The sequence below is a fragment of the Tamandua tetradactyla genome, chromosome 13 (genome assembly GCF_023851605.1).
Source record: "Tamandua tetradactyla isolate mTamTet1 chromosome 13, mTamTet1.pri, whole genome shotgun sequence".
Lineage (NCBI taxonomy): Eukaryota > Metazoa > Chordata > Mammalia > Pilosa > Myrmecophagidae > Tamandua > Tamandua tetradactyla.
This window is the reverse complement of record NC_135339.1, coordinates 15,198,570-15,224,096: the sequence shown is the minus strand read 5'-3', so window position 1 is coordinate 15,224,096 and position 25,527 is coordinate 15,198,570. Positions and strand designations below refer to the sequence as shown.

The 25,527-nt window shown below is 41.9% G+C and overlaps 1 protein-coding gene across 3 annotated transcripts in view; it reads left to right on the top strand.

Moving 5' to 3' along the window:
• The window catches only part of SH2D4B (SH2 domain containing 4B), a 113,638-nt gene that overhangs the window by 54,911 nt on the left and 33,200 nt on the right, over nt 1–25,527 (top strand). For all 3 annotated transcript variants that reach the window (XM_077124733.1, XM_077124732.1, XM_077124731.1), the window contains exons 4-5: nt 6,993–7,140; nt 22,650–22,860. In XM_077124733.1, the coding sequence (XP_076980848.1) occupies nt 6,993–7,140; nt 22,650–22,860 (359 nt within the window). The remainder of the gene's footprint in view (nt 1–6,992; nt 7,141–22,649; nt 22,861–25,527) is intronic.

Below are 25,527 nucleotides of genomic sequence, written 5' to 3'. Positions count from 1 at the left end.
GACCTGGCCTCCCCTTCATTCAAGGGGCTCTGGGTCTGTAAACTGTTTCAAGTCTGGAAATGGATTAAGGGGCTGTGACTCTGTGTTTTTGTAATTCAGGTTAGACTTCTGTTCACTTGACCTAGAACTCTTTTGTTTATACAGCTCAAACAAGAATTTAGTGGACTGCTCTTCTATTGTATTTCTAGGTACCCCATCATTTACTAGCCAATGCCACAAATCTCTACATGTCACATAGTTTTGACACCTGCTTTGAGTTTGCTGTTTATTATGATAGCCACTTCTACCCTGTCTTTGGTGATTAAGTGCTGCCACCTGGCTTCTACCAACTCGGGATCCCATCATCCCCATTGTGTTTAAGGATCCCAGCTCAGTGACAGCAGTTCCTACAGTAATATCTGACCTACAGAGAAGTGCAAACACAGAGCTCTTTAGGAATGATGGTGCTGGTCTCACAAATTTATTTCTCACTGTTCTGGTAAAAGGTGCATCCTCTGGACATTCCTGGGGTGTAAGAGCAGGCTTTGCATGATAAATCCACTCTAACATTCCAATCTCTCTAAGCCTCTGGATTCCCTCATCCACATTATACCAGGGCAGTTCTGGCATTTTGACCTCAGGTAATGTTGGCCAGCTTTTGATCCATGGTTCAACCAACCATCCAAACAAACTGTTAACACCTTTTTAAATGCTCGAGCTATAACACTGAATGCAGAATCTCTGCTTAGTGGGCCCATATCAATAAATTCAGCCTGATCCAGCCTTATATTCCTTCCACTATTATCCCACACCCTTAAAATCCATTGCCACACATATTCCCCTGATTTCTGTCTATATAAATTGGAAAACTCACACAGTTCTTTTGGAGTATAACGTACCTCCTCATGTGTGATACTTTGTACCTCACCTTTATGGGCATGTTGGGACTTTAGTCTAGTTATAGGTCTGGAAGAAATGAGGGGTGGTGGGGGTGGTTCATGAAAAGAGTTAGAAATATCTTCCAAGCCGTTTGCTTCAGGACCTTTGTTTTCAGTTTCATCTGATGAAACAGGATTAATCACTCTAGGGCTAATCCCTTCAGGAGGAGGTTGGGTGGCCAACTCCTCAAGGCAGGCTGGAGGTGGGGTGGGTATGTCCTCAGGGCAAACTATTACAGGGTTATCTAGAGAAGACTCAGCATGATCTAGGGTTTCAACCTCACCTCTGACATCATTATCAATCCATATGTCACCATCCCATTTTTCCAGGTCCCACTCATTTCCAATTAATGCCCTCACTTTAATAGCAGATACTATGCAAAATTGAGATTTCAGTTTACGTTGCAAAGTTGCTACTCTAACAATAAGATTCTGAGTCTGATTTTCAGAGATCTCAAGTCTACGGCTACAGGAAATAAGATTTTCCTTCAGGATACTCATAGAAATGTCTGCATCTTTCAGACGGCACTTAAGCTTCTCGTTTGAAGCCTTAAGCCCATCCCTCTCACCCCTTAATGTAGCCAGTGTATCTAACAACAACCAACCAACATCTCTATACCTCTTATTTCTACAAAACTCCATGAAGGTGTCATAAACATTATCCCCCAGTGCCTGGCTTCGTACAAGTGAAGCTTTAGGAGAATTGAATGATAATATTTTGACTATCTCTTTTGCCAGCTCACTCCATGGATTGGGAGTGTCATTCTGATTATGGGAATAAGAGTCCTCAGTGTCTCTGAGTCCAGTCAGAGTAGAAAACCATTCATAAAAACCCATGTTTAAGATTCTGTTTCTTAAGAACCACTCCTGGTACCAAGATGTATTAGTTAGGGTTCTCTAGAGAAACAGAATCAACAGGGAACACTTGCAAATATGAAATTTATAAAAGTGTCTCACATGACCATGGGAACACAAAGTCCAAAATCTGCAGAGTAGGCTGTGAAGCCGACGATTCTGATGGACGGTCTGGACGAACTCCACAGGAGAGGCTCACCAGCCGAAACCGGAAGAGCCTGCCTCTTCTGAATCCTCCTTATAAGGCTTTCATTGATTAGATTAAATATCACTGATTGCAGAAGACATGCCCCTTTGGCTGATTACAAATGGAATCAGCTGTAGATGCAGCTGACATGATCATGATTTAATTCTATGAAATGTCCTCATCGCAATAGACAAGCCAGCACTTGCCCAACCACCACTTGGCCAAGTTGACACATGAACCTGACCATGACAACCTCCAAGTCCTCCCCTCCCTCACCTCTCCTCCCATCTCTCTGGCAAGGAATAGACACTGTTAATACTTTAAAATTTTTCTACATTTTCTATTCAAGGGCAATCTGTTATTTTATTTTTTTTCCTTTAAGTTTGGGAGCTCATTTTTGTCACTGTATAACATCCTCTAAAGCTATAGAAGCTTTTTCTGTTTTACTACCAAGAAGGTTATAAGTGGTGAGAAAATTGTCCATTTTTCAATTTTTTCTTGAAAGTTTAAATTTTGTCTGTGTGGACAAAGCTGAGATATCCACAAACATGATATGGCTGGACTCTCCCCCCTCATAATTCATCACAAACCCTCTGTTACTTTTCACCTGTTCTTTCATTCACTTACTTTCTGCTGAGTGTTAACTGAGCACCTACTATCAGCTAGGCCCTGTGCTGGAACCCGGCAATGGAGGAATGAGTGACACAGGCCCTTATTGAGTCCAGTACCTTGCAGAGGCCCAGCGGTATTATTAGGGCCATACAATGACACAAACTGTGGTGCCTTCCAGAAAAGGTATCTGTCTTGGTGACATTTTCCACTGCTATGAGGTGGGCCTGGGCTTCTGTGGGCCCCTGTGGTGTGCTATTACTGACGGGTATCAGGAGAAGTGGGGTTGAATAAGCTGGGCAGCTCAGAGGGCTTGGGGCTTGCTGGAAAAAAGCATTTGATTCTGAAGGCAGAAGACGAGGGTTTGTGAATCTGCCTTTGGCTGCATTAGCCTTTATCTGATAAACATAAGAAAGATGAATTTTACTTCAGTGACCTCCATGGAAGGGGGAGAAACAGAGACTACAGGTGATGTGGGACCTGGTCTGGGCTTGGGCCACCTTACCTGGACACCACTGCTGCATCCAGCCAGCCCTGGGGAGTGAGGGTCAATTTCAGGCCAGTACCAAGGAGACTAGAGGGAAAACTTAAAAAAAAAAGGCATTTCAAAGCATGAGGGTATCCCTGAAGCAGGGGAGACCAAGACAGAAACCTTGCTTGCTTGGGCCTCTTGGAATGCTGGGGGGTCAAGTACCATTTGGTATAATAGAGGAGAAGACACTGAATAGTCAAAGCAAAAGGACCTCTAGATATGTACTATGCTGGTTTGAAAGAGTATGTACCCTAGAAAAGCCATGTCTCAATCTTGTTCATCTTGTGGAGGCAGCCATTTCTTTTAATCCCTATTCAGTACTGTAGGTTGGAAACTTGATTAGTTTATCAAGTTTATCTCTTGTATCCACAGAGATGCGACTCACCCAATTGTGGGTATTAACCTTAAATTAAAGGGAGATATGACTCCACCTGTTCCAGGTGGGTCTTGATTAGTTTACTGGAATCTTTTAAAAGAGGAAACATTTTGGAAAAAGCTTCAGAGCCACAAAACCATGAGAGCCCACGCAGCCAAATACCTTTGGAGATGAAGAAGGAAAATGACCCTGGGGAGCTTCATGAAACAAGAAGCCTGGAGAGAAAGCTAGCAGATGTTGCCATGTTTGCCATGTGCCTTTCCAATTGAGAGAGAAACCTTGAACGTCATCTGCCTTCTTGAACCAAGGTTTCTTTCCCTGGATGCCTTAGATTGGACATTTCTATAGCTTTGCTTTAATGTGGATAAATTCATGGCTTTAGAACTATAAACTTGCAACTTAATAAAGTCCCCTCTTAAAAAGCCATTCTGTTTCTGGTATATGGCAATTCTGGCAGCTTGCGTTTTGAAACTATAACATTTACCCTTGACGGTCCCTCAGAGAAATGGCTGGTTCCCTATACAATTATCCTAGAGAGAAATCCACCTCTCAATAAAGCCCCATGCACATATGCCAAGCCGCCCAGTCATTTTTTTCTCTCTTGAACGTGAACAGAGAGCCAAGAGAACACCAGATATTGCAGGAAAGCCTCCAGTGGGAATGGCAGCACCAATTCAAACAAACTGAAAAGAACAAAATCAGAGGAGAGAGACCTAGATTACAAATATGGGGGAGAAAAAGCTCCAAAATCTCAGAGAAATGGACTGTTGCATTCATGAAACAAGTATAGGATGAAATGAAGAGAAAGGAGCAAAAACCAAAGAAATAAGAGAGAGGACTTGGGAATTACAGATGTGACAGCTGAAATTAAAAATTCTGAAAAGTTTGGAAGATTAAGTCAGTGAAATCAACAAGGAAGTAGAACAACAACAAAAAGGCAAGGGATGGAATGTAAGAGGGGAATGATAAAGGACTTAGAGAATCAACTCAGGAAGTCCAACATTTGACTAACAGGAGTTGTAGAAAGAAAAAAGAAAAACAACAGGGGAATAAATTATCAAAGAAACCCTAAGTAAAGGTGTAAGAACAGAGAGACATGTGCCTCCAGAATGGCAGCACCTTGAATCCCTAGCACAATGGATGAAAGAAAATCCATCCCAAGACACATCATATAGAAAAAATCAGACCATCAGTGATAGAGGACAGCCTAAAGGCTTCCAGAGAGAAAAATTAATGCCTCAAACAGAAGACTGAGAATCAGAGTGGCATTACTGGATTCTAGAAGATAAAAAAGGAAAGTCTTCTAAATTCTGCAGAGTGATTTTCAATCAAATTCGATGCTCAGCTAAAACTAGCAGTTACATGCGAGGACAGTATATTGATATTTCTAGAGATGAAAAGACTCTGAACATTTCATTCCATGCAGCCCTATCTAAGAAGTACCAAAAGGTGTGTTGCTGCAAAATGAGCAAGAGACAAGAAAGAAGACATGGATGCAAAGAAGCTGAAACTCCCAGAGAAGCATAGGGGAAGCCTGAGGGATGAGAGATGGGATAATGGATGGATAGGAAACCTGGAGAGCAAGTTCAGATTGAGAAGGAAAGATGACTTCCAGGGGAAAGGGAGTCCCACTTGGAAAAAGATAATTTCTGTATTATCTGTTATAATAGAAAGAATTTGGTTAAAACAGAAAGATTTACTACAGATCTGAGAGAGGTTTGGGAGAATTCAATATTCAGCTTCAAGTTAAAACAATTGTTAACCCAGGAAAAAGTAAAAAAAAAAAACATTTGGAAAGAAATGGTCATGCCATAGTTACTGATTTAAGATGCCATCAATTGTAGAATGCATCATTATTTTACTTATTAAGAAGAAAGAAAAAATGATTGCCAATTAAAAAGGCAAGTTGTAAATTGTAAGACACACCTATATTTCAGAGATGTTGACAAGTTAAAAAATGCACTTCTTAAAATTGATGAAAATAGCAGCCTGTTTGGCTTTGTAACAAATTATATTTACACTGATTATTGATTTAACCACAAATGGTGTGGAGAAGAGAAGTTACGGGTGTGTACATGAGGGGGAAATATGAATTCTAACTACTCATTTACCCAAAAATAAAGACAGTGATGATGTCTGGAAATGATAAATTAAGAATTGGCAGCATTTTTCAGACGTATGGGTGTAACCACCCAAAGGGACAGCTAAAATAACTGAAAATGCTGGCCTCTGACTACCGGCCTGGGATGGGTGAGCTGGATGAAGTGGTTCAGAGAACTGTCATTTTTCATTATAAGCCTTTGTTACTACTTGATCTTTTAACAAGCATACACATTTTACTTTGATGTAAAAAAAGGTAGAGGAAAACAGACACAAACACGTATTATTTTGTTGGAGCTTAAAATGGGAGCCATTTGAGGTATCCACGCCTGCTCTATCTTTGAAATATCTTATTCTGACATAAGATTAAGATAAGATCACATCCTGGTTATTTGGTGTTCTAGTTTGCTAGCTGCCAGAATGCAATATACCAGAAACAGAATGGCTTTTAAAAAGGGGAATTTAATAAGTTGCTAGTTTACAGTTCTAAGGCTGAGAAAATGTCCCAATTGCAACAAGTCTATAGAAATGTCCAATCAAAGGCATTCAGGGAAAGATAGCTTGGTTCAAGAAGGCTATGAAGTTTGGATTTTCTCTCTCAAGTGAGAAGGCACTTGGAGAACACAGTCAGGGCTTCTCTCTCAACTGAAAGGGCACATGGCTAACACAGTGTCATCTGCTAGCTTTCTCTCCTGGCTTCCAGTTTCAATGAAGCTCCCCGGGAGGCATTTTCCTTCTTCATTTCTAAAGGTTTCTGGCTTGTGGACTCTGCTTCTAGTGGCTGCATTGTTCTGCTCTGCTTTCTCTGAATCGCTTTCATTCCCCAAATGTTTCCTCTTTTATAGGACTCCAGAAACGTATCAAGCCCCACCCAAATGGGTGGAGACATGACGTTACCTAATCCAGTTTTACAACCTCTCTTGATTAAATCACACCCCCAGGGAGATGATCTGATTACAGTTTCAAACATACAGTATGGAATAGGGATTATTCTGCCTTTACAAAATGGGATTTTGATTAAAACACGGCTTTCCAAGGGTACATATATCCTTTCAAACCGGCACAGTTGGCACCCAGGACGAAGAGGCACCCCCAACCTTCCTTCCCCCCCAGCCCACCTCCCCCACCCCCACGGAAACACAATGGATATCTTTGCAGGCAGCTTTAGGATTTACAAATGGTCCCGCATATTTCGATCCACTAGATCCTTACCACAGCCTTGCCAGTTAGGTGCAAGGCTGGCCATTGACGTGGGTGTGGACACTGAGACGGGGGTGGAATGGGGGGGGGAATTGGGGGGAGTAGCAGAGGTCTGTCCTGACCTGATGCACAATCGCAGAGGTGATACCACCCCCTCCCCCACCCCCAACAAGTGTCAAGGTCAGCTGACAGCACTCTGTCCTTGCGGCGTTTTAGAGGAAAGAGGAAGAGGAGAGGAGGCGAGGAGAAGAGCAGATTCGCCTCCAGGAGGAGCGGAGGGCCAAGGAACTCTACTGGACCCTGAAGCAGGCTCAGCTGCAGAGCCACGCCAGTGAGAAAGAGGAGCGCGAGTGGAAAGAACAGTGTGAGTAGAGCTGGCTTTTCAGGGGCGGGGGGACCGGTCCTGACTCTGCCCCTCACCCTGTTCCCACTTGATCATGAGCTCAGCCGTCATTTCAGGTGTTCGTTTATTCACCCCATAAACTTTACCCTGGACCAACCATGTGGCACGGTCCTGCTAAGCACCCAGAAGGTAAGGGCTCCACCCCTCAAGGAGCTTATATGCTCGGTGGGGAGATTTCTTATGTTAAAAAATAAAATCCTACTTTTATTGTGTTGTCGATAATTTCCTGGCTCTGTGCTAAGCCCTGGAGAGCCAGAGATGAGGGATCATGGAGGAAGTCATCTACTAGGGCTGGAGATAGACACAGGGCTCGGAGGAAGAAGGTACCATGCAGCGTTGGGGCACAAAGTGATTGCTCCAGTGGCTTCCCAGAGGAGGTGTTGTGAACCTGAGGCAGAGAGGCTGGGGAGGGCACTGCAGGCTGGCCCACCATGTGCAAGAGCGTGGTAAGAAAGGAATGCGGGATGCTTAGGGATGTTGGGGGTGTATGGGGTGGCTAGAGCTTGGAGGATGTCAGGGAAGATGAGAAATTTGTGTGAAAGGGAAGGTGGAACCAGCTTTGAAGGGTGGACAGTGGGAAATTTTAAAAAGTGAGTGACATGGAGAATGGGAGTTAATGCATAATGGGGTCTGCTGGAGGTGGTGGTGATTAAAGCCATTAAAGATGGTTTTGATGATAGCACGTTATGAATGTGATTAACCCCATGGGATTGGATGACTGACAGTTGTTGAGATGGGAAATTTTGCGGTATGTGTGTGTGTGTGTATATATATACTATATAGTACTACAATTAAAGATAGAGACCAAAGTACTAAAGAAGATGAGGGAAATAATATGTTATATGTGAACATGGACTGGATCTAAAACGGAAGTGAAAATGTCTAATATGACATTATTGTGACAACTGAGAAGTGGAATATAGATTGTAAGGTATACATAAATGCTAAATTTTGTGAACTTGAAAATTGTATTTAATGTGGTGACATAAATGAGTATCTTTGCTCCTAGGAAATACATGTTGAAATATTAAATTGTTAAGCAGCATGATGTATGTAACTACTCTCAAATGTTTAAAAATAGCTAGATTGATAGATAAATAGATAAGAAGATAGGTAGGAAGGTAATTAGGTAGGTAGGTAGAAAGAGAATGCTGTGATAAAATTGGTAAATCTGGGTGAATGGGTGGAGGGTATTTAGGAATTCTCTGTATATTTTGTATTATGTTTGATGCTTCATTGTAAGTTTGATATTACTTCAAAATTAAAACTCGGGGTATGATTATGTAAGGATCTATTATAAAAATTAGGTGTAATGCAATAATTTTGTTTCTCTCCTTTAAAAAAAAAAGTGAATAACATGATTAGAGCTGGGTTTGGGGGTGAGAGAGAGATGAGATTTGCAGTGGTACAGTTTAGTGATGATTGGATCTAGAGCCGCTACAGGGGCTGGAGGGCAAAGATGTAAGGTGACGTCTGCTGACCGTCCCTCTGTTCTTAGCCATGTGCCAGATTCACTGAACAGATTTTTTAATTGAGATATAATTCACATATCATAAAATTCACTCTTTTAAAGTATATAATTTGTGGATTTTAGTATATTCACAAAGTTGTGCAACCATCACCATTATGCAATTCCAGAAGATTTTCATCCCCCCCAAAAGAAACCCTATTCCCATCAGCAGTTAATGCCCCCACTTCCTGGCAACTGCTAATCTATTTTCTATCTCTGTAGATTTGCCTATTCTGACATTTCATATAAATGAAAACTGCAATATGTGGTCTTTTACGATTGACCCCGTCTTGTATCAGTACTTCATTCTTTTTTATAGCTGAATAATATTCCATTGTATGGATAAACTACATTTTGTTTGTCCATTCATCAGTTTATTGACATTTGAGTTGTTTCTACTTTTTGGCTATTATGGATAATGTTGTTATTGACATTTTCGTGAAAGTTTTTGTGTGAACTTATATTCTCAGTTCCTTTAGGTATGAATTTGGGATTAGGATTGCTGGGTCATGTGCATCTCTATATTTAACATTCTGAGGAACTGCTTAACTGTTTTCCAAAAAGACTGCACTATTTTACTTTCCCTCTATCAAGGTATGAGGGTTCCAATTTTTCCACATCCTTGTCAACACTTGTTATTATCCAACTTTTTAATTATAGTCATCCTAGTGGATGTGAAGTGGTATCACCTTGTGGTTTTGATTTCTATTTCTTTAATGACTAATGGATGTTAAGCATGTTTCCATATGCTTATTGGTCATTAATATTTCTTCTTTATATGTAGTGTGTGTGTGTTCTAGAACTTTATCAGATATTTGAAAATATTTTTCCTCCTTCTCTGGGTTTCCTCCTTCTCTTGATAGTGCCCTTTGAATACAGAAGTTTTCAACTTTGCTGAAGTTGAATGCATCCATTTTAAGTTTGATTCTTGTGCTTTGAGTGCTATAGTTAAGAAACCGTTGCTTAATCCAAGGTCAGAAAGATTTATCTGTATGTGTTCTTCTAAGAGTTTTAGTTTTAGCTCTTATTTAGGGTGTCGTTTCATTTTGAGTTCATTTTTGTATATGGTGTGAAGCAGGGTTCCAACTTAATTCCTTTTTCATGTGGCTATCCAGTTATCCAAGCACTATCTGTTGAAAGGACTAGTCTTTCCCCGTTGGATGGTTGTGAGACTCTTGTTGAAAATCCGTAGACCATAGATGTGTGGCTTCATTTCTGGATTATCAGTTATATTCTACTGAGATATATATTTATATTTATACCAATGGCATACAGTCTTGATTACTATAGCTTTGTAATAAGTTTTGAAATTGTGAAGTGTGAGTCCTCTAACATTGTGGTTCTTTTTCAAGATATTTTTGACTATTCTGGACCCATTTCACTTCCATATGGTTCTTAGGTTCAGCTTGTCCATGTCTTAAAAAATAAAGTCCATTGGATAGGGACTGTGTTGACTCTATAGATCAATTTGGGAAATATTTCAATCTTAATAGTACTGTCTTCTAATCCATGAACTTGGGGTATCTTTTATAATATCCGTGTATACAAGATCATTTTGCATGCAAATATGGATAGTTTCATTTCTCCTTTCCAATATGTATGTCATGTATTTCTTTTCTCTTGCCAAATCCCTGACTAAAACATCCTGTAAAATGTTGAGATGTTGAATAAAAGTTGCAAGAGAGGACATCCTTGCCTTGTTCCTGATCTTAGGAGAAAGTGTTCAGTCTTTCACCTTTTAAGTATTATGTTGCCTGTAGCTTTTTTTAAAAAAAATTTTTGTAGAAGCCTTTTATCAGATTGAAGAAGTTCCCTTCTTTTTAAAATTGTTGAGTTTTTTTCCTTTTCAGTCATGAAATGGTGTTGGATTTGTCAAATGCTTTTGCTGAATCTGTTGAGATGACCATGTGGTTTTTGTTCTTTATTCTATCAACATGAATAAATGTATTATCTTGTAATATCTTGGTATTACAAGTATCTTGGTGTATTATCTTGGTAGATTTTTATACATTAAAACAATCCTGCATACCTAGGCTAAATTCCACTTGGTATATCCTTTTTATATGTTTTTGGATTCAGTTTGCTAGTTTTTTTTTTTAATTTTTAATTTTATTTATTTTTTTATTACATGGGCAGGCACCGGGAATCGAACCCGGGTCCTCTGGCATTGCAGGCAAGCATTCCCACCTGCTGAGCCACCGTGGCCCACCCAATTTGCTAGTATTTTGAGAATTTTTGTGTCTCTACTCATAAGGGATATTTGTCTGTAGTTTCTTTTCTTGTGATGTTTGGCATGTCATGTGATATTTGGGAAGTGTCAGGGTAATACTGGATCCAAAGAACAAATTGGGAAATATTTCCTTCTCCTTTGTTTTTTGGAAGAGTCTGTGAAGGTCTGGGACATTTTTTTAAACGTTTGAAAGAATTCACCACTGAAGTCATTTAGTGGTCCAGAGCTTGGCTTTGAGGATTGTTTTTTTTTATTACTAATTTGATATCTTCACTTGTTACAGATTTATTCAGTATTCTCTTTCTTCTAAGACAGTTTTTGGTAGTTTCTGTTTTTTTTTTTCTTTCAGGTTTTTCCATTTCAATGAAATTATCTAATTTGTTGCCATACAGTAGTTCATGACATTCTGCTATAATCCCTTTAATTTCTGTAATATCAATAATAGCCCCTCTGTCATTGCTAATTTTAGTAACTTGAATTTTCTCTCTTTTTTTTTTCTTGCTCAGACTAGCTAAAAGTTAGTCAGTTTTGTTAATCTTTTCAAAGAACCAGCTTTTGGTTTTGTTGATTTTTTTTCTATTGTTTTTCTATTCTCCATGTTATTGATTCCCACGCTAATCTTGTTATTTCCTTTCTCCTGCTTATTCTGGGTTCAGTTTGCTCTTCTCCTTCCAATGTCTTAATTTGAAATGCTAGGTTATGGATTTGAGATCCATTTCAGGATAGGAATTTTTTTTTTTTTTGGTATGCTTTATGGCAGGGGTCATATGTCATTTTTTTCCATGTGAGTATTCCATTATTGCAGCACCATTTGTTGAATTTTGTTTGTTTGTTAGTTAGTTTGCTTGTCTATTTGTTTTTGGGAAGTGCATAGGCCAGGAATCAAACCTGGGTCTCCCACATGGCAGGTGAGTTCTACCACTGAACCACCCTTGCACCTCAAGATAAGAATGTATAGTTATAAATTTCCCTTTAATTTCTGCTCTCTCTGTATCCAAAAAGCCTTGGTATGTTGTGTCTTTATTTTCATTCCTCTCAAAATATTTTCTAATTTCCTCTATAATTTCTTCATTGGTTATTTAGGAGCATGTTTTAAAAATATCCACATATTTGTGAATTTCCTAAATTTCATTCTCTTACTGATTTCTAGATAATTGCATTGTGGTTGGAGAATATACCTTGCATGAATTCAATTCTTCTGAATTTATTTAGGCTTCTTTTATGGCCTGCTGTATTGTATTTCATGGAGAATGTTTCCTGAGTAAATACTCCTTGGATTTCTGCAAGCTTTTGGTTAATTTACAGCATTATGAGGAAGTTTATTCTGTAATTTTTGCCAGTCTTCTCATTGCTTTTATGGAGTAAAGGACTTGTGGAAGTCTTTAATCCACCATTTTTACTGACATTCTCTTAAAGAGATGTTTATTTAATTTGTGCCAGTCATAAACACTCAGAACTTCTGGGGGGCAAGTTTGGAGACATTATTTTGGACACCTGGCAAAGGGGGAGAGTTGGAAAATCTTTATTTTATTATTTTTTTTTTGCATGGGCAAGCACTGGGAATCAAACCCAGGTCTGTGGCATAGCAGGTGAGAACTCTACCTGCTGAGCCACTGTGGCCTGCCTGAAAATCCTTATTTTTAACGTTGGATTTTTTTTTTTTTTTATTCCGAGTGACCTAGTACATAAGGAAGTGGTTGAGAAAACAGAAATAGGATGAAAAGAAAAATTGGTCAAATTTTTATATTCGATATTTATTGATTTGCCTTTTTTTTCTCATCATGAGGCAGTTGCAATTTTTAAGATGCCAGTGCTCTTCCACTTAGCCTTGATGTCTTTAATCTGATGTTTCTAGGGCCTCTTGGGCCATGGCAGTCAGGCTGTGTGTCCGGGTCCAGGACAGGCAGAAGGAGAACTGGGACCCGCATGCTCCAAGCCTCACCTTGCAAGCGGAACTTTTGTCCCCTTTCCCAGGAACTTACTGTTTTATTCATAAAAGAGCTTGAAAACCAGTGTGTCTTGGCTCTCTGAGGCTGTTGTAGCGGTTGCCTTCACACTTTTTAAGCTGACACCTACTGGGTAAAACAGGGGTGAGCAGATGTCTCTAGTGGAGAGGGTGTGGGGGCCCACAGGACTGTCCCCCTAGCCCCTCCCCACTGCTGCAGCTTCAAGGGGCCTTCAGGGAAACCCTTTGAGTTCTCTAACCCTATTGTCCTGAATTTTTTTTTTAATTAAACATTTTTTTTAAACATAACAACATAGAAATATGAACATTCTTACCATATGATCCTTCCATTCTTAGTATATAACCAATAACTCATACTATCATCACATAGTTGTATATTCATCATCATGGTCATTTCTTAGAACATTTGCATCAATTCAGAAAAAGAAATAAAAAGAAAACAGAAAAAAAATCCATACATACCATAATCCTTACCCCTTTCTCTCATTAATTGCTAGTATTTCCATCTACCCAACGTATTTTAGCCTTTGTTTCCCCTATTTTTTTCTATACCCCTTACCACTCCCTTTCATTGATCACTAGCATTTCAATCTACTACATTTATTTTAACATTTGTTCCCCCTTTTATTTATTTATTTTTAATTCATATGTTTTACTCATCTGTCCATACTGTAGATAAAAGGAGCATCAGACACAAGGTTTTCACAATCACAAAGTCGCATTGCGAAAACTATATCATTACATAATCATCTTCAAGAAACATGGCTACTGGAACACAGCTCTACATTTCCAGGCAGTTCCCTCCAGCCTCTCCATTACATCTTGAATAACAAGGTGATATCTACTTAATGTGTAAGAATAACCTCTAACATAACCTCTCGACTCTGTTTGGAATCTCTCAGCCATTGACACTTGATCTCATTTCATTCTTCCCTCTTTTGGTCCAGAAGTTTTTCTCAATCCCTTGATGCTGAGTCTCAGCTCATTCTAGGGTTTCTCTCAATCCCTTGAAGCTGAGTCTTAGCTCATGCTAGGATTTCTGTCCCATGTTGCAAGGAAGGTTTACACCCCAGGGAGTCATGTCCCACGTTGAGGGGGGAGGGCAGTGAGTTTGTGTGTCGTGTTGGCTGAGAGAGAGAGAGGCCACATATGAGTTACAAAAGAGGTTCTCTGGGGGTGACTCTTAGGCCTGATTTTAAGTAGGCTTAGCCTATCCTTTGTGTGGATAAGTTTCATATGAACAAACTCCAAGATTGAAGGCTGGGCCTATTACTTTGCTTGTCCCCACTGCTTGTGAGAATATTATGCCCTGGATTTTTTGCAGCTGTCTTTAGCTTGAGATTGTCTTCTCTCAAGGAGAGGTCCTTTCTTACCTGAGTGACCTCTGCATTAGGCTCACTTGGTCCAGGAGAGCACAAGAGCTGACTCTTCCAGATAGGACTGAACTTCTGCCTGCCCTGTGTGAGGGAGGGCCCCGCACCCCGGGTGTCTCCTCTTGGAGCAGCAGAGTGGTGACTCCAGCCAGGGTCTCAGTGTCTGCAGGGAGTGGTCCTGTTCAGCAGTTTGTGGTCCAGCGCAATGATTGGTCGAGAAGAAAGGAATCCTCTGTATAGAACAAAAATAGAATCACATTATAGAATGTGCGTATCTGTACTTAAAATTACGTAGAAATTTTATTTTAAGTCTGTATTCCTTGTCACTTGGATATTGGTGTGTCCTTGGGACTCAGGAGGGAAATGAGGACAGAGGCCCCACCTGAGCAAGGTCCCCTTTCACTTGGCCATGGTACTAGTTACTTCTTCCTACAGCCTGACAAATGTAGATATTGTGTTCAAACCTCAGTTTTCTTCAAGGGCATGCTCTGAAGTGATGCCTCAGGGTGGCTACAAGGAGAGAAGAGAATCCACTCCCCCCCCCCCAACCCAATCAATTGGTAACTGCTGGGAAGATGCTCTGTAACTGTTTCAGGCCCATTCACATATGGGTTAGGGTTATTTTGAGCATTTCAATATAACTAATTACTGCGTTCTCATTAAATTCAATGGAATGGCCCAAGCTCTGACAAACCGTTCACAAATTCTTCTTACGTCCAGCCACTCATATGCTTAGAACAGCCCTGGAGCAGAGTTCGAATTGGCATTTCTATTTTATTGATGAGGAAACTGAGGCTCATATTCTGTAGCCAGGTTGGGGAGCTTCCTCTTGGAACTTGGGGGAGATGTTTTTGATCTGCACCTAGGGAAGACTGAGGAGCAACAGTATACATTTATTAAGCACCTACTATGTGCCAACCTATGTGGTAGACCTATTTCTTCTCCTCAGAAACTCACAGCCTAGCATAAGAGACTCACATGTACAAATTCTTACAATATGGGGAGTAAGTGTTCTGATAGAGGCTTTTTTTTTTTCTTACGTGGGCAGGCACCAGGAATTGAACCCGGGTTTCCAGCATGGTAGGCAAGAACTCTGCCTGCTGAACCACCATGCCCTGCCCTCTGATAGAGTTTTATGTAAAATACTTAAAGAAAGAAAGAATCCCTTTGGAGAAGGAAGGGTATTTGGAAAGGCCTTATGAAAGAAATGGCATTTGGTTTGGGTCTTGATTTGGGAAAAATGGAGAGGCAAAGAAGGTGGGGAACAGCATTGAAGCAGAGGGAACAGCATTGAGAAAAGGCAAGGGCATCGTGTGCCTATGTTATGCACGTGCTTTGATGTGGCCACAGCCTGGTATTCTTGTGGGTGACGAGGAAAATTGAGGCTAGAAAGATAAAATGGGGTAAGAGCTAAATGAGAATTCAATCATTTAAATTCAGAACAGAAGTAGTGGCAGATAGAGAAAGGAGGCAGGGCAAAGGTTCATACTGAATAAATAGTGAACAATTACAAAGTGAAGTTCATGCAAGGTTACTACAGTGTAGAGGAAAGAGCACTGGACTGGGAGTCCTGTCCCAGCTTTACCTCTTGCCAGTGTGGCCTTAAGCAGGTTCTTGCCCAGTTGCTCAGCTTCTTCTTTTGTAACATGGGGCTAATTATGCTGAGCTGAGGAGTATTGTGATGGTGAAATGAGAGAGGAAGCGAAAGCGCTTTCTAAGCTATAAAGGGCTGTGCACTCCTAAGTGTACTTCTTTTTGTAGTTGCCTCATGAAATGGAAAGTTATGGGCTGGGCCAGTGTTGCCTTAGGGATGGGAGAATGGAAATTATCAAGCTCAGGTGCTGCCTGATTGCTAATTAATGTACTGTGTGGCAACAGAAAAAGAAAAAGAAAAAAAAAAAGGAAAAACCTCCAAAAATCAGAGAGAAGATGTGATAATTCAGGGCCCATGATTTTAATTCCTCATTTTATGCCTTCTTGAAGAATGATGATCTAAACTCTGGAGCCTGTCATTCAAATCCAACAAAGCCATTCTGCACTCAATTAATTTAATATGAAAGATATAGTGGGCTATTAATCTGCCAGGGAGCAGCAGTTTTTGATAAACACCTAAATTAAATTTTCCAAGTTAGGCAAAAAAAAAAAAAAAAAAAAAATGGCGTTGTCCCCTTTATAGTATCATTTGAATACAGAGTTAACTATTCATTTCTGAGAAGCTCTGAGTATATCAGGCACAGAAATTCATTTAATAGTTTGTCGACTGTGATCTTGTAAGAGTAGAGTTGGGGCCCATCAAATTCACCAGGGTTTTAGACACGAGCTAGCATGATTTGGTAAATAATATGACTTTCAAAATTGGACATTTATTGTTGTTGTTGTTGCTATTTGATTAGAAGTGTAAATAGAAGCTCCTTAAACTGTGTAATTTCTGCTGTGGCCTCTAACCCCAATCTGTGATTGAGTCGTCTCAACCCTTCCTGGGTTGTTGTCAGAGCTGAGTGAGATACTGTAAGCTCAGGCCCAGTACTGAGTCAAGTTATGTTAGTTCCGTTCCCTTCCCTTTTAGAAAAGAGTCTACATTTAACATCAGTTTTTATAGGAAGAACCCACTGGGGCTTATGGGGATGGGATCTGGCCTGGATGTGGGGTGGGACAGAGCAGAATTTGGGGCTGGAAGGAAAGCTAAAGGATAACCCAAAGGGAGGGTTTTTTTTAATCCACTAATGGAATAGGGATATTGTGCAGTTTCTCCTTGGAAGTAACCAGTTTTAACTGTTCCCAGAACTCCAGGTACAAACGATGCCACCTATTTTTGGTTCCATAACTTAGAGCAGTGCCAGCCTGAGCCTCCATATGTCAAATTAGTGTCCTGTTGAGGGTTCTCCTTCTCTTTTGAATTGCTCAAGAGTCCCTGGGAGATTATCTTGTTCCTAAACGGAGTTGTTGCAACGGAACACACAAAGCGTGGGGAGTGTGCGCCTCTTAACGGATCTCATGCAGTGGCAAGTGGTTGCCACATGGGGTCACTGTTGGCAGTCATCAGGAATTCACAACTGTGCAAGGGCGGCTGGCTTCTGAGCTCAGAAATCTGGCGATTAAAGAGCCTTTTCAGACCTCAGATCAGGTTTGGCCGTGGGTGATCCTTGCTTGTTTTCTATGAGGTTCATCTCTCAGAATTCATTTTTTGAGTGCCGAACCCAGCTATTTTCCCAGCAGGCTGAGTCACAAGAGGCCTTTGCGTCTATACCCCTTGAAAGCTAAATCACCCATTTCTCTCACCCAAGGGTCAGGAAGCACCCCCCTTTCACAAAAGATTTCATTTTTTTAACATTTCTCTGAGGAGAGTCCCTAGCTGCCTCCACAAGGCTCCACGTAATCCCCTACCTCAACCCTACTTCCCCATCTCCCTTTTGGGAGAAATAACGAACTTTGTACCTTAATGGGTTGGACCTCTTTTTTTTTTTTTAAACCAATGTAAATTTCAGTTTTATTTTAATAGTATTCAGTAAGCATCAGTTTTCTGATAAATTCTGTTCAGAATAGTTGTTTGTACAGCAAACACGTACAAAGCCTCATCTATGATTTCCGGAATAAATACTATTGAGATATTGCCTCCAAAGGATTTAGAGATAAAACAAGGTATTTTTCACATATGACATGACGAATAAAACAAAGCAAGTATATGATAATATATTGCAACTATATATAAAATGCTTCGAATGATAATAGGAAATAAGGAAGAAGTTGATATGGGGTAAGATTCATCAAAGAGGATTAACTAGAGGAAGGAAATATTTAACTGGATTTTTTTTTCTTTTTTTGTGAAAAATAATATATATACAGGAAAGCAGCAAATTTCAAAGCACACTGCAACAATTAGTTGTAGAACAGATTTCAGAGTTTGGTACGGGTTACGGGTACACAATTTTAGGTTTTTACTTCTAGCTGCTCTAAGATACTGGAGACTGAAAGAAATATCAATATAATGATTCAGCACGCATACTCATTTGTTATGCCCTACCTTCTCTGTATAACCCCACCATCACCTTTGATCTTTCTACCATTCTTTAGGGTTGTTTGGGTTATGCCCATTCTAATTTTTTTCATGTTGGAAGGGGCTGTGGATAATAAAGGATAGGGGGATGAAACTAGCTGATGTTCTAGAGAGGCTGGGCCCTCTGCATTTCAGGACTTATCTGGAGATGGACCCTTTTTGAACATGACTAAGGTGGCATTCTAGCCCCCTTATCACATGAGAAACACAAAACAACAACAACCACAGATAATATTTAATAAGCCTCTACCATATGGCAAGGACTGTCTAAGTGCTTTCTATATACTATCTTCTTTAATCTCAAAGCAACCCTTTGAGGCCCCCTTTTACAGATGAGGAAATGAAGTACAGATAAGTTAATTAAAGTTGCCCACAGTCACATAGAGAAGAATATGGAGCAGAATCTAAACACATCTAAACACATGTGCAATTTAAATCTTTATTGGGAAGTCTCATGTACATAGGATTATTCACTAATTTTTAGGTTTATTTCATTTAGTCACCCAAGAGGCAATTACAGGTTGCTGTTGTTTTGAAGCTCTTGGTTTCCCTGTGGGATGTAACTGGCTCATCTGAAGTCCATAAAGCAATGCTCCTTTTTGCATGGGGAGGGGAGGGAAGAGGGCTGGAGTCCAGGGAACCATGGGCCAGTTCACCAGAGAGGGAGCCCATGAACCAGTGGTGGTAATGATCTTCCAGAACCAATGGCTTACTGGACCTTTCTCCCTGGAATCCCATGGACTGCTACCTCAACATGGCTGAAACTCAATCCTTTTCTTCCTCTCAACTTGCTTCCTTCCAGTGGGCTGTTCAAGGCAGAAATCTGGCTGTCTTTTTGCTCACTACTAATCAAAAAAACTTGCCATTTGTAAGGGTTCTGTCTCATTAGTCTTTTAATTTACCCTCCCCTCCCATTCTCCTGATACGATCTTACCTTAGACCCTCATTGCTCTTTGCCTAGATTTTTGTTTTCCAAGTTTTCATGTTTGTTCCCATTAGACTCATTCCCAAAGCTGTAGCTCAATCAATCATTAAAAAATTCAAATAGCATCCTGTTCTCCTGCTTAAAACCTCTTAGTGGCTTCCCATTATCCCTCTGCAAAACATTAAAATTCATCAGCTAGTATTTATTGGTTTTCTAAATGGCTTTTTCTTTTTCCTCAGGCTCACTTGAGCTCTTTCGCCTTCCATAGGAGGGCTTCCCTCCAGCCAGGCTGGCCCATTCCAAGAGGGATACTAGAGTTCCCTCTTGCCTCTGGACCTCCGACATTGAGCTTTCTACAGCACCGTGTCCTTGGTCTGTCTTCCTCTCTTGGTTGAATCCTGCATGTCCACTGGCCCCAGCTTAAATGTCACTCCTCCAGGAGCAGTTCCCTGCCTGGATTAGGTACACCTCCTCTGGCTCCCCATGGCACCCTGTGATACACCCCAACATGGCTCCTTTCACTATTTATTGGGTGTTTCTCCTATAAGCTATCTGGGGACAGTGATATCCACATCCCCCAGCACCAGATTTGACTGCAGGAGAGAAGGTGGTCTGCCTGGGCCAAGGCAGTTAGTAGCCTAGCATAATTAGAAAAACAAGTCCAGCTTCAAGAGCTCTCTACAAAAAGATTAGAATTTAGAGGCAGAAAAGGGGCCAGCAAAATGCACCCAGATGACAAAATGATTAAGGTCTTAATTCAGAACCTTATTTGCAATAGGTTTTATTCCTTCTCTCAGCATTTTCTGCTCCAGCTCTCCCTTTTGTGTTTTAGAGCAGCAACACACAGATGGCTTTTCAGGGTCACTTGACTGAGTTGCAGCCCTGCTTTGAGAAGCAAAGAAAGATGAAGGCTAGAGAGCCTGGTGCTTGGCTGCTTGGCATTTCAATCTGTAGAGTGACAGGGTTTTCAAAGGATCCTTTCCCCCTCCCTCCAACACACCCACCTACCAGATCTCAAAGTTACAGGTATCAAAGGAAAAACTGCACCAGTGTTAATCAGGCAAGGGTGCCTTTATTTAGGGGCTGCTATAGCAGGGGGCAGTGAATAAAACTCAACTCCCTTGAAACAAAGGACATCATTTTATTTTAGGAGGCAAAAAAAAAAAAAAAAAAAAAACCCAAACAACCAGACAATGGGTTGCTTTTAAACAAGGGGAATTTATTGGCTCAGGGTTTTGAGGTGGCCAAGAAAAGTTCAAAATTGAGCTGTCAACAAGGCAATGCTTTCTTCCCTAAGACCGTGGCATTTTGGGGGCAGGCTGCTGGTGGTCCTAGGTCTTTGGCTTTTCTGTCACATGGCAGTGCACCTGGCGAACTCTCCTGGCTTCTCTCTCCATCTGACTTTCACTCTGCTGATAAAGGATTCCTGCACCTGGATCAAAGCTCAGCCAGGCTCAGTGGAGTCACACCTTAACTAAAGTAGCATCTTGGCTTTATTTACAGTGGGTCTACACCCACCAGAAGGCGGACCGAGACCAAGAACATATCCAAACTGGGGTTCCCAATTCAATCTACTACAGACAGTGAGCTTTTTAAGAGCTGGGTGTGGTTTGGGGGAAAAGGTCTGGATGATGGTTGAGGGAGGGGGAAGGCGGTTAGTCATGCGGGTGGGCGAGTGATTTACTGAGGTTGCAGTTAGGATGGTTTGGTTCCACAGAAATGGGTGTGGGATTTACTGAGGTTGCACTGGGACCACTTGGTTAGAAATGTTTTCCTTTGTGGCAGTTGGGCCACCTGGAATCTGTAAGAGCCTGGAGAGGAGGTGGGAGATAAGGACCTGCCTAGTCAGGAGCTCCTCAGGTGCCTGGTAGAGAGGAGAGGAGGGGGAGGTGGGGGGCAAGCGTGATATTTAGAATACTTACGGACTGAAGTCCTCTGTCTTCCTTTTATTCCCTGCAGTCCCACAGCTTCAAGATTGGTTTCAGGGTGGTCAGGATGGGGGAGGGAGCAGGTAGGAGTGCACACTTGGTTAAGAGTAAGGAAAACAGACTTTGAAAGAAGGAAAAACCAGAATCCAAAAATGAAAGGGCACCAGAATTGGGGCACAGGTGTTTCCAAAAAGTCACCCTATGGTAGCAGAAAGAATGGTTCCTGTTCTGGGTTTGATGCCAGAGAGCCCCTGGGAGTTCTCGGAGAGGTCGAGACCCTAACCAGGGGATGGTGCTGTGAGGAGTCTTGCCTCAGCCACAAGAAAGAATTCAAGGACTAGTCAGCTTGTAAAGCCACTATGCTTAATGTGTTAGTGAAAGTACATATGTCATGGAGGTAAGTGTGGGTGTTCTCCAAAGGAGGAAGAGAAGCCCTCTGAGGTCAGGATTCTTGCATTATAAGGACTTGGAGGGACCCTTCCTCCTCTGGGTATGAGAATAAGGGATTGACGAGTTGAACTTTTCATTGGTTCTTTTCAAAGACCTGAGCGAGAACTAAGTGTGCACGTGCCAAAAGGAACTTCTTGTTATGGGTCTTAGGGTCACTTCCCTCTTCCTCCTTCCCTATCTAACTGCTTCAGTTTGGCTGCTGACCCAGCAGGGCATGTCACTGTTCTTCTTTGGGCTTTGCTTTCTGCATGAACAGCATGAGGAGGGCGCACGCATGGCCTTTAATTGCTCTCGTGGTGTTTTGTAGGAAAGAGCAGAGGCTCTGGTGTCAGATACACCTGGATTTAATCGAAAGAAGTCTGAGAGGTAGCTCTTTCCATATGATAGAAAGAGCTTCAGGGAAGTTTAGCACCAGGCACTCCTGGGATTGAATCCTGGTTCTGCTCCTCATTAGCTATAACTTTGGGCAAGCTGCTTAACTTCACGGGAGCCAGGTGTTCTCACCTATCAAGTGGGAATGATGATCCCCCCAACCTCAGTGGTTGAGAGAAGTACAGGTAAAGGTCTGAGTCCAGGGTTTGGAGTAGAGCAAGCCCCCAGTAAATGGGGGTAGTGGAAATGATGGCAGTTTGGAGTTGCTGGACAGGTGCCCTTGACACTGTGCAGATGGGCACAGGATTTGAGAAGCTGCCATGGGTAAGACATTCCCAAGAAGAAATATATACGGGGATGTAAATTTCCTTCCAAGGGTTGCTCGGTCATCCTGGAATGGAGCCACAGGAACAGCCTGATAACCCTCCATTGTCATGAGTGTTTTTACCAGACAGGGACAGGTTCCCCTAGGGCTGCTGGCTAGGTCTGGACCTGCTCTGCCCTCCCAGGGTTTTGGGTCTTCATGGAGACCACGTTGGGCCTGGGTGGCGGGTTCCGGGTGAGTCCTGGGCTCCTGGCCTGCGTCCCGGCCTGAGCTCAAGCAGTGCGAGGCCCGGACCGCAGGTCTCAGCTCAGGCGCTGTCTTGTTTTCCCCTTTCCAGTGCGCCGATCCAAGGCGGCCGATGAGGAGAGGAGCCGCAGCGCCCGGCGCGCCCGGGACGAGTACCGGCGCCACTCGCTCCGCGCCATCCAGAAGGGCACGGTCGCGGGCCTCAGCTCCATGTTCCAGGAACTCGGCCAGAGCCACGAGCAGGAGCAGAGACTCCGCAACCACCTCCCAGGTCCCGGCCCGCCGCTGCCCCTCGCGGTCAGGTCGGTAGGTCGGAGACTCTGCGTGGGTGGGGGCGGGAGGAAGTGTGTGGGGCGCCGGGGTTCCAGCTCTCTGCCTCTGACTTGCTGTGAAATTTGGGCTTGTCATTTCCCGCAGTTTCCCAGTAATAGAGAGGGAGATGGAAAGGAAGGGTGGGGGTTGGGGATTTCTAATAACCCTGGAATACAGGGAGTCTTGACTTTTTCAAGGTCAAGGATTCCTTTGAGAATGTGAAGAAAGCAGTTCACCCTCTCCCCCCCACCCCCCAAATGTGCATCTGCAAACATGATTGCGTGCGATTTCAGGCCCTTAAAGGTCCATGGATCCCAGGTTAAGAACAGGTAATGTCAGACCTCAAATGGGTTAAATATGGCTCAGCAGCCTGCCAATGAGAACTAACTGCATTTTGCAACCACAGGCTATGCTGGTTCATGCCCCCTTCTACTCAGTGGTTTGCAGAGGTGCTGAGGTTGTTTGCAGATTGAAAGCCCCAGAGGGGCTTGACAAGGACACTGTCACCCGCCCTCTCAAGCCACCAAGAAAGGGCAGTTGCCCACAGCTCCTCTGCCTTCTGCCTGCTGGTACCTTAGGGCAGCCACGAGGTTGGCTCCTCTCCTCTCGCATCCCCTTCACCCCCACGTCTCATCCTCGCTGGGTAGTCTTTGCCCCTGGGGAAGACCTAGAGGCTGGCTGGGGGGCTTCTTCAGCCACGGTTAATCTGCAGAAGAGTCAGATGGTGGAGGGTTGTCTGAGTTTTGCTTTAATTGGAATTTGGGATTATTCATAACCCCTTTCTCCCTCTCCCTCAGTCTCAGAAGAGCTGAACTTCATTTCCTTCCTTTCTCCCTCCCTTCCTTTCTTCCTTCTTCATTTATGTGATTCCCCAATCAGAAGATTTAAAGAGATGCACAGAAAAGTCCGACTCCTAGCCTTGTCCTCTTTCTCCCTGGGTCACTCTCCCCCAGAGATCACTGCTCTTTTTTGTTTCCTATGTGTCCTCACAGTCTCTTTTTGCAATTACAAAGGTGAGAACTCTTACTAGGGCTCCTTTTTCATTTATTCATGAAAGACTGCATATTATATACAGGGTTCTGCACTTTGATTTTTTTCCATTAAACTATATTTTGGCAGCCTTTTTGTATTAATTATTGGTTTGTTAGGTTTTTTTTTATTATTATTTCAGTTGCATAAGTATTTCACTGCACAAATGAGGCATAATTTATTTAACCAAAAATCTATTAATGGACCTTGTTTTTTTTTTTTTTTTTTACCCAATTCTTTGCCTATTACCCACAGTAGTGGTCTTATGGGGTTACTCCTTAGAAATTCATGGTATAGATGTGCAGCTATTAGCTGCAGGAGAAACTTCCCAAAGTGGGTTCACTGGGTCAAAAACCTTGTGCATTTCCAGCTTTGAGAGTTATTGCCGGCTTGTCCTCTACAAGGCGGGTATGAATTAACACTCTCATTCTTTAGCCTTCATGACACTATGTTTATCAACTTTGTTTGCTGGGGGAAATAACATGTCAGGGCCAGTTTAATTTTGCAAATCTATTTATGAGTGTGATCAAGTACTCTGTATATGTTTAAGGGTCACTGCATTTCTTTATCTGTCTGTTCATTTCCCTGCCCTTTTCCGACTGCCTTATTGGCCTTTTTAAAAAAAATTATTTTTATTAATAAAATTTAACATAGAAATATTCTTTTTCTAAATGCAGCGTGCATTCTTAATATGCACATGTTCCATACATGGTGTATAATCAATAACTCACAATATCATCACATAGTTATGTATTCATCACCATGATCATTTTTTTGAATATTTGCATCACTCCAGAAAAAAGAAAAAAGAAAAAACTCATACATACCATACCCTTACCCCTCTCTCTTATTGACCACTAGCGTTTCTATCTACCCAATTTATTTTAACCTTTGTTCTCCCTATTATTTGTTTATTTTTTATCCATAACTTTTTACTCATCTGTCCATACCCTAGATAAGAGAAGCATCAGACACAAGGTTTTCGCAATCACACAGTCACATTATAAAAGCTGTATCATTATATGATCATCTTCAAGAAGCAAGGCTACTGGAACAAAGCTCTATAGTTTCAGGTACTTCCCTCTAGCAACTCCAATACACCATAAACTAAAAAGGAATATCTATATAATGCGTAAGAATAACCTCCAGGATAACCTCTTGACTTTACTTGAAATCTCTCAGCCACTGAAACTTTGTTTTGTCTCATTTCTCCCTTCCCCCTTTGGGTCAAGAAGACTTTTCTCAATCCCTTTATGCTGGGTCCTGTCTCATCCCAGGATTTCTGTCCCATGTTTCCAGGGAGAGTTACACCCCTGAGAGTCATATCCCATGTAGGAGGGGAAGACTGTGAGTTCACTTGCCATGTTGGCTGAGAGAGAGAGGCCGCATCCAAGCAACAAAAGAGGTTCTCTGGGGGTAACTCTTAGGCCTAATTTAAAATAGGCATAGCCTGTCCTTGCAGGAGTAAGTTTCATAGGGGCGAGCCTCAATATCAAGGGCTTGTCCTACTGATTTGGTTGTCCCCACTGCTTGTGAAAATACAAGAAATTCTCCAAATGGGAAAGTTGAATATTTCCCCCTTTCTCCCAAAGGGACTTTGCAAATACTTCTTTCTTCATTGTCCAGAT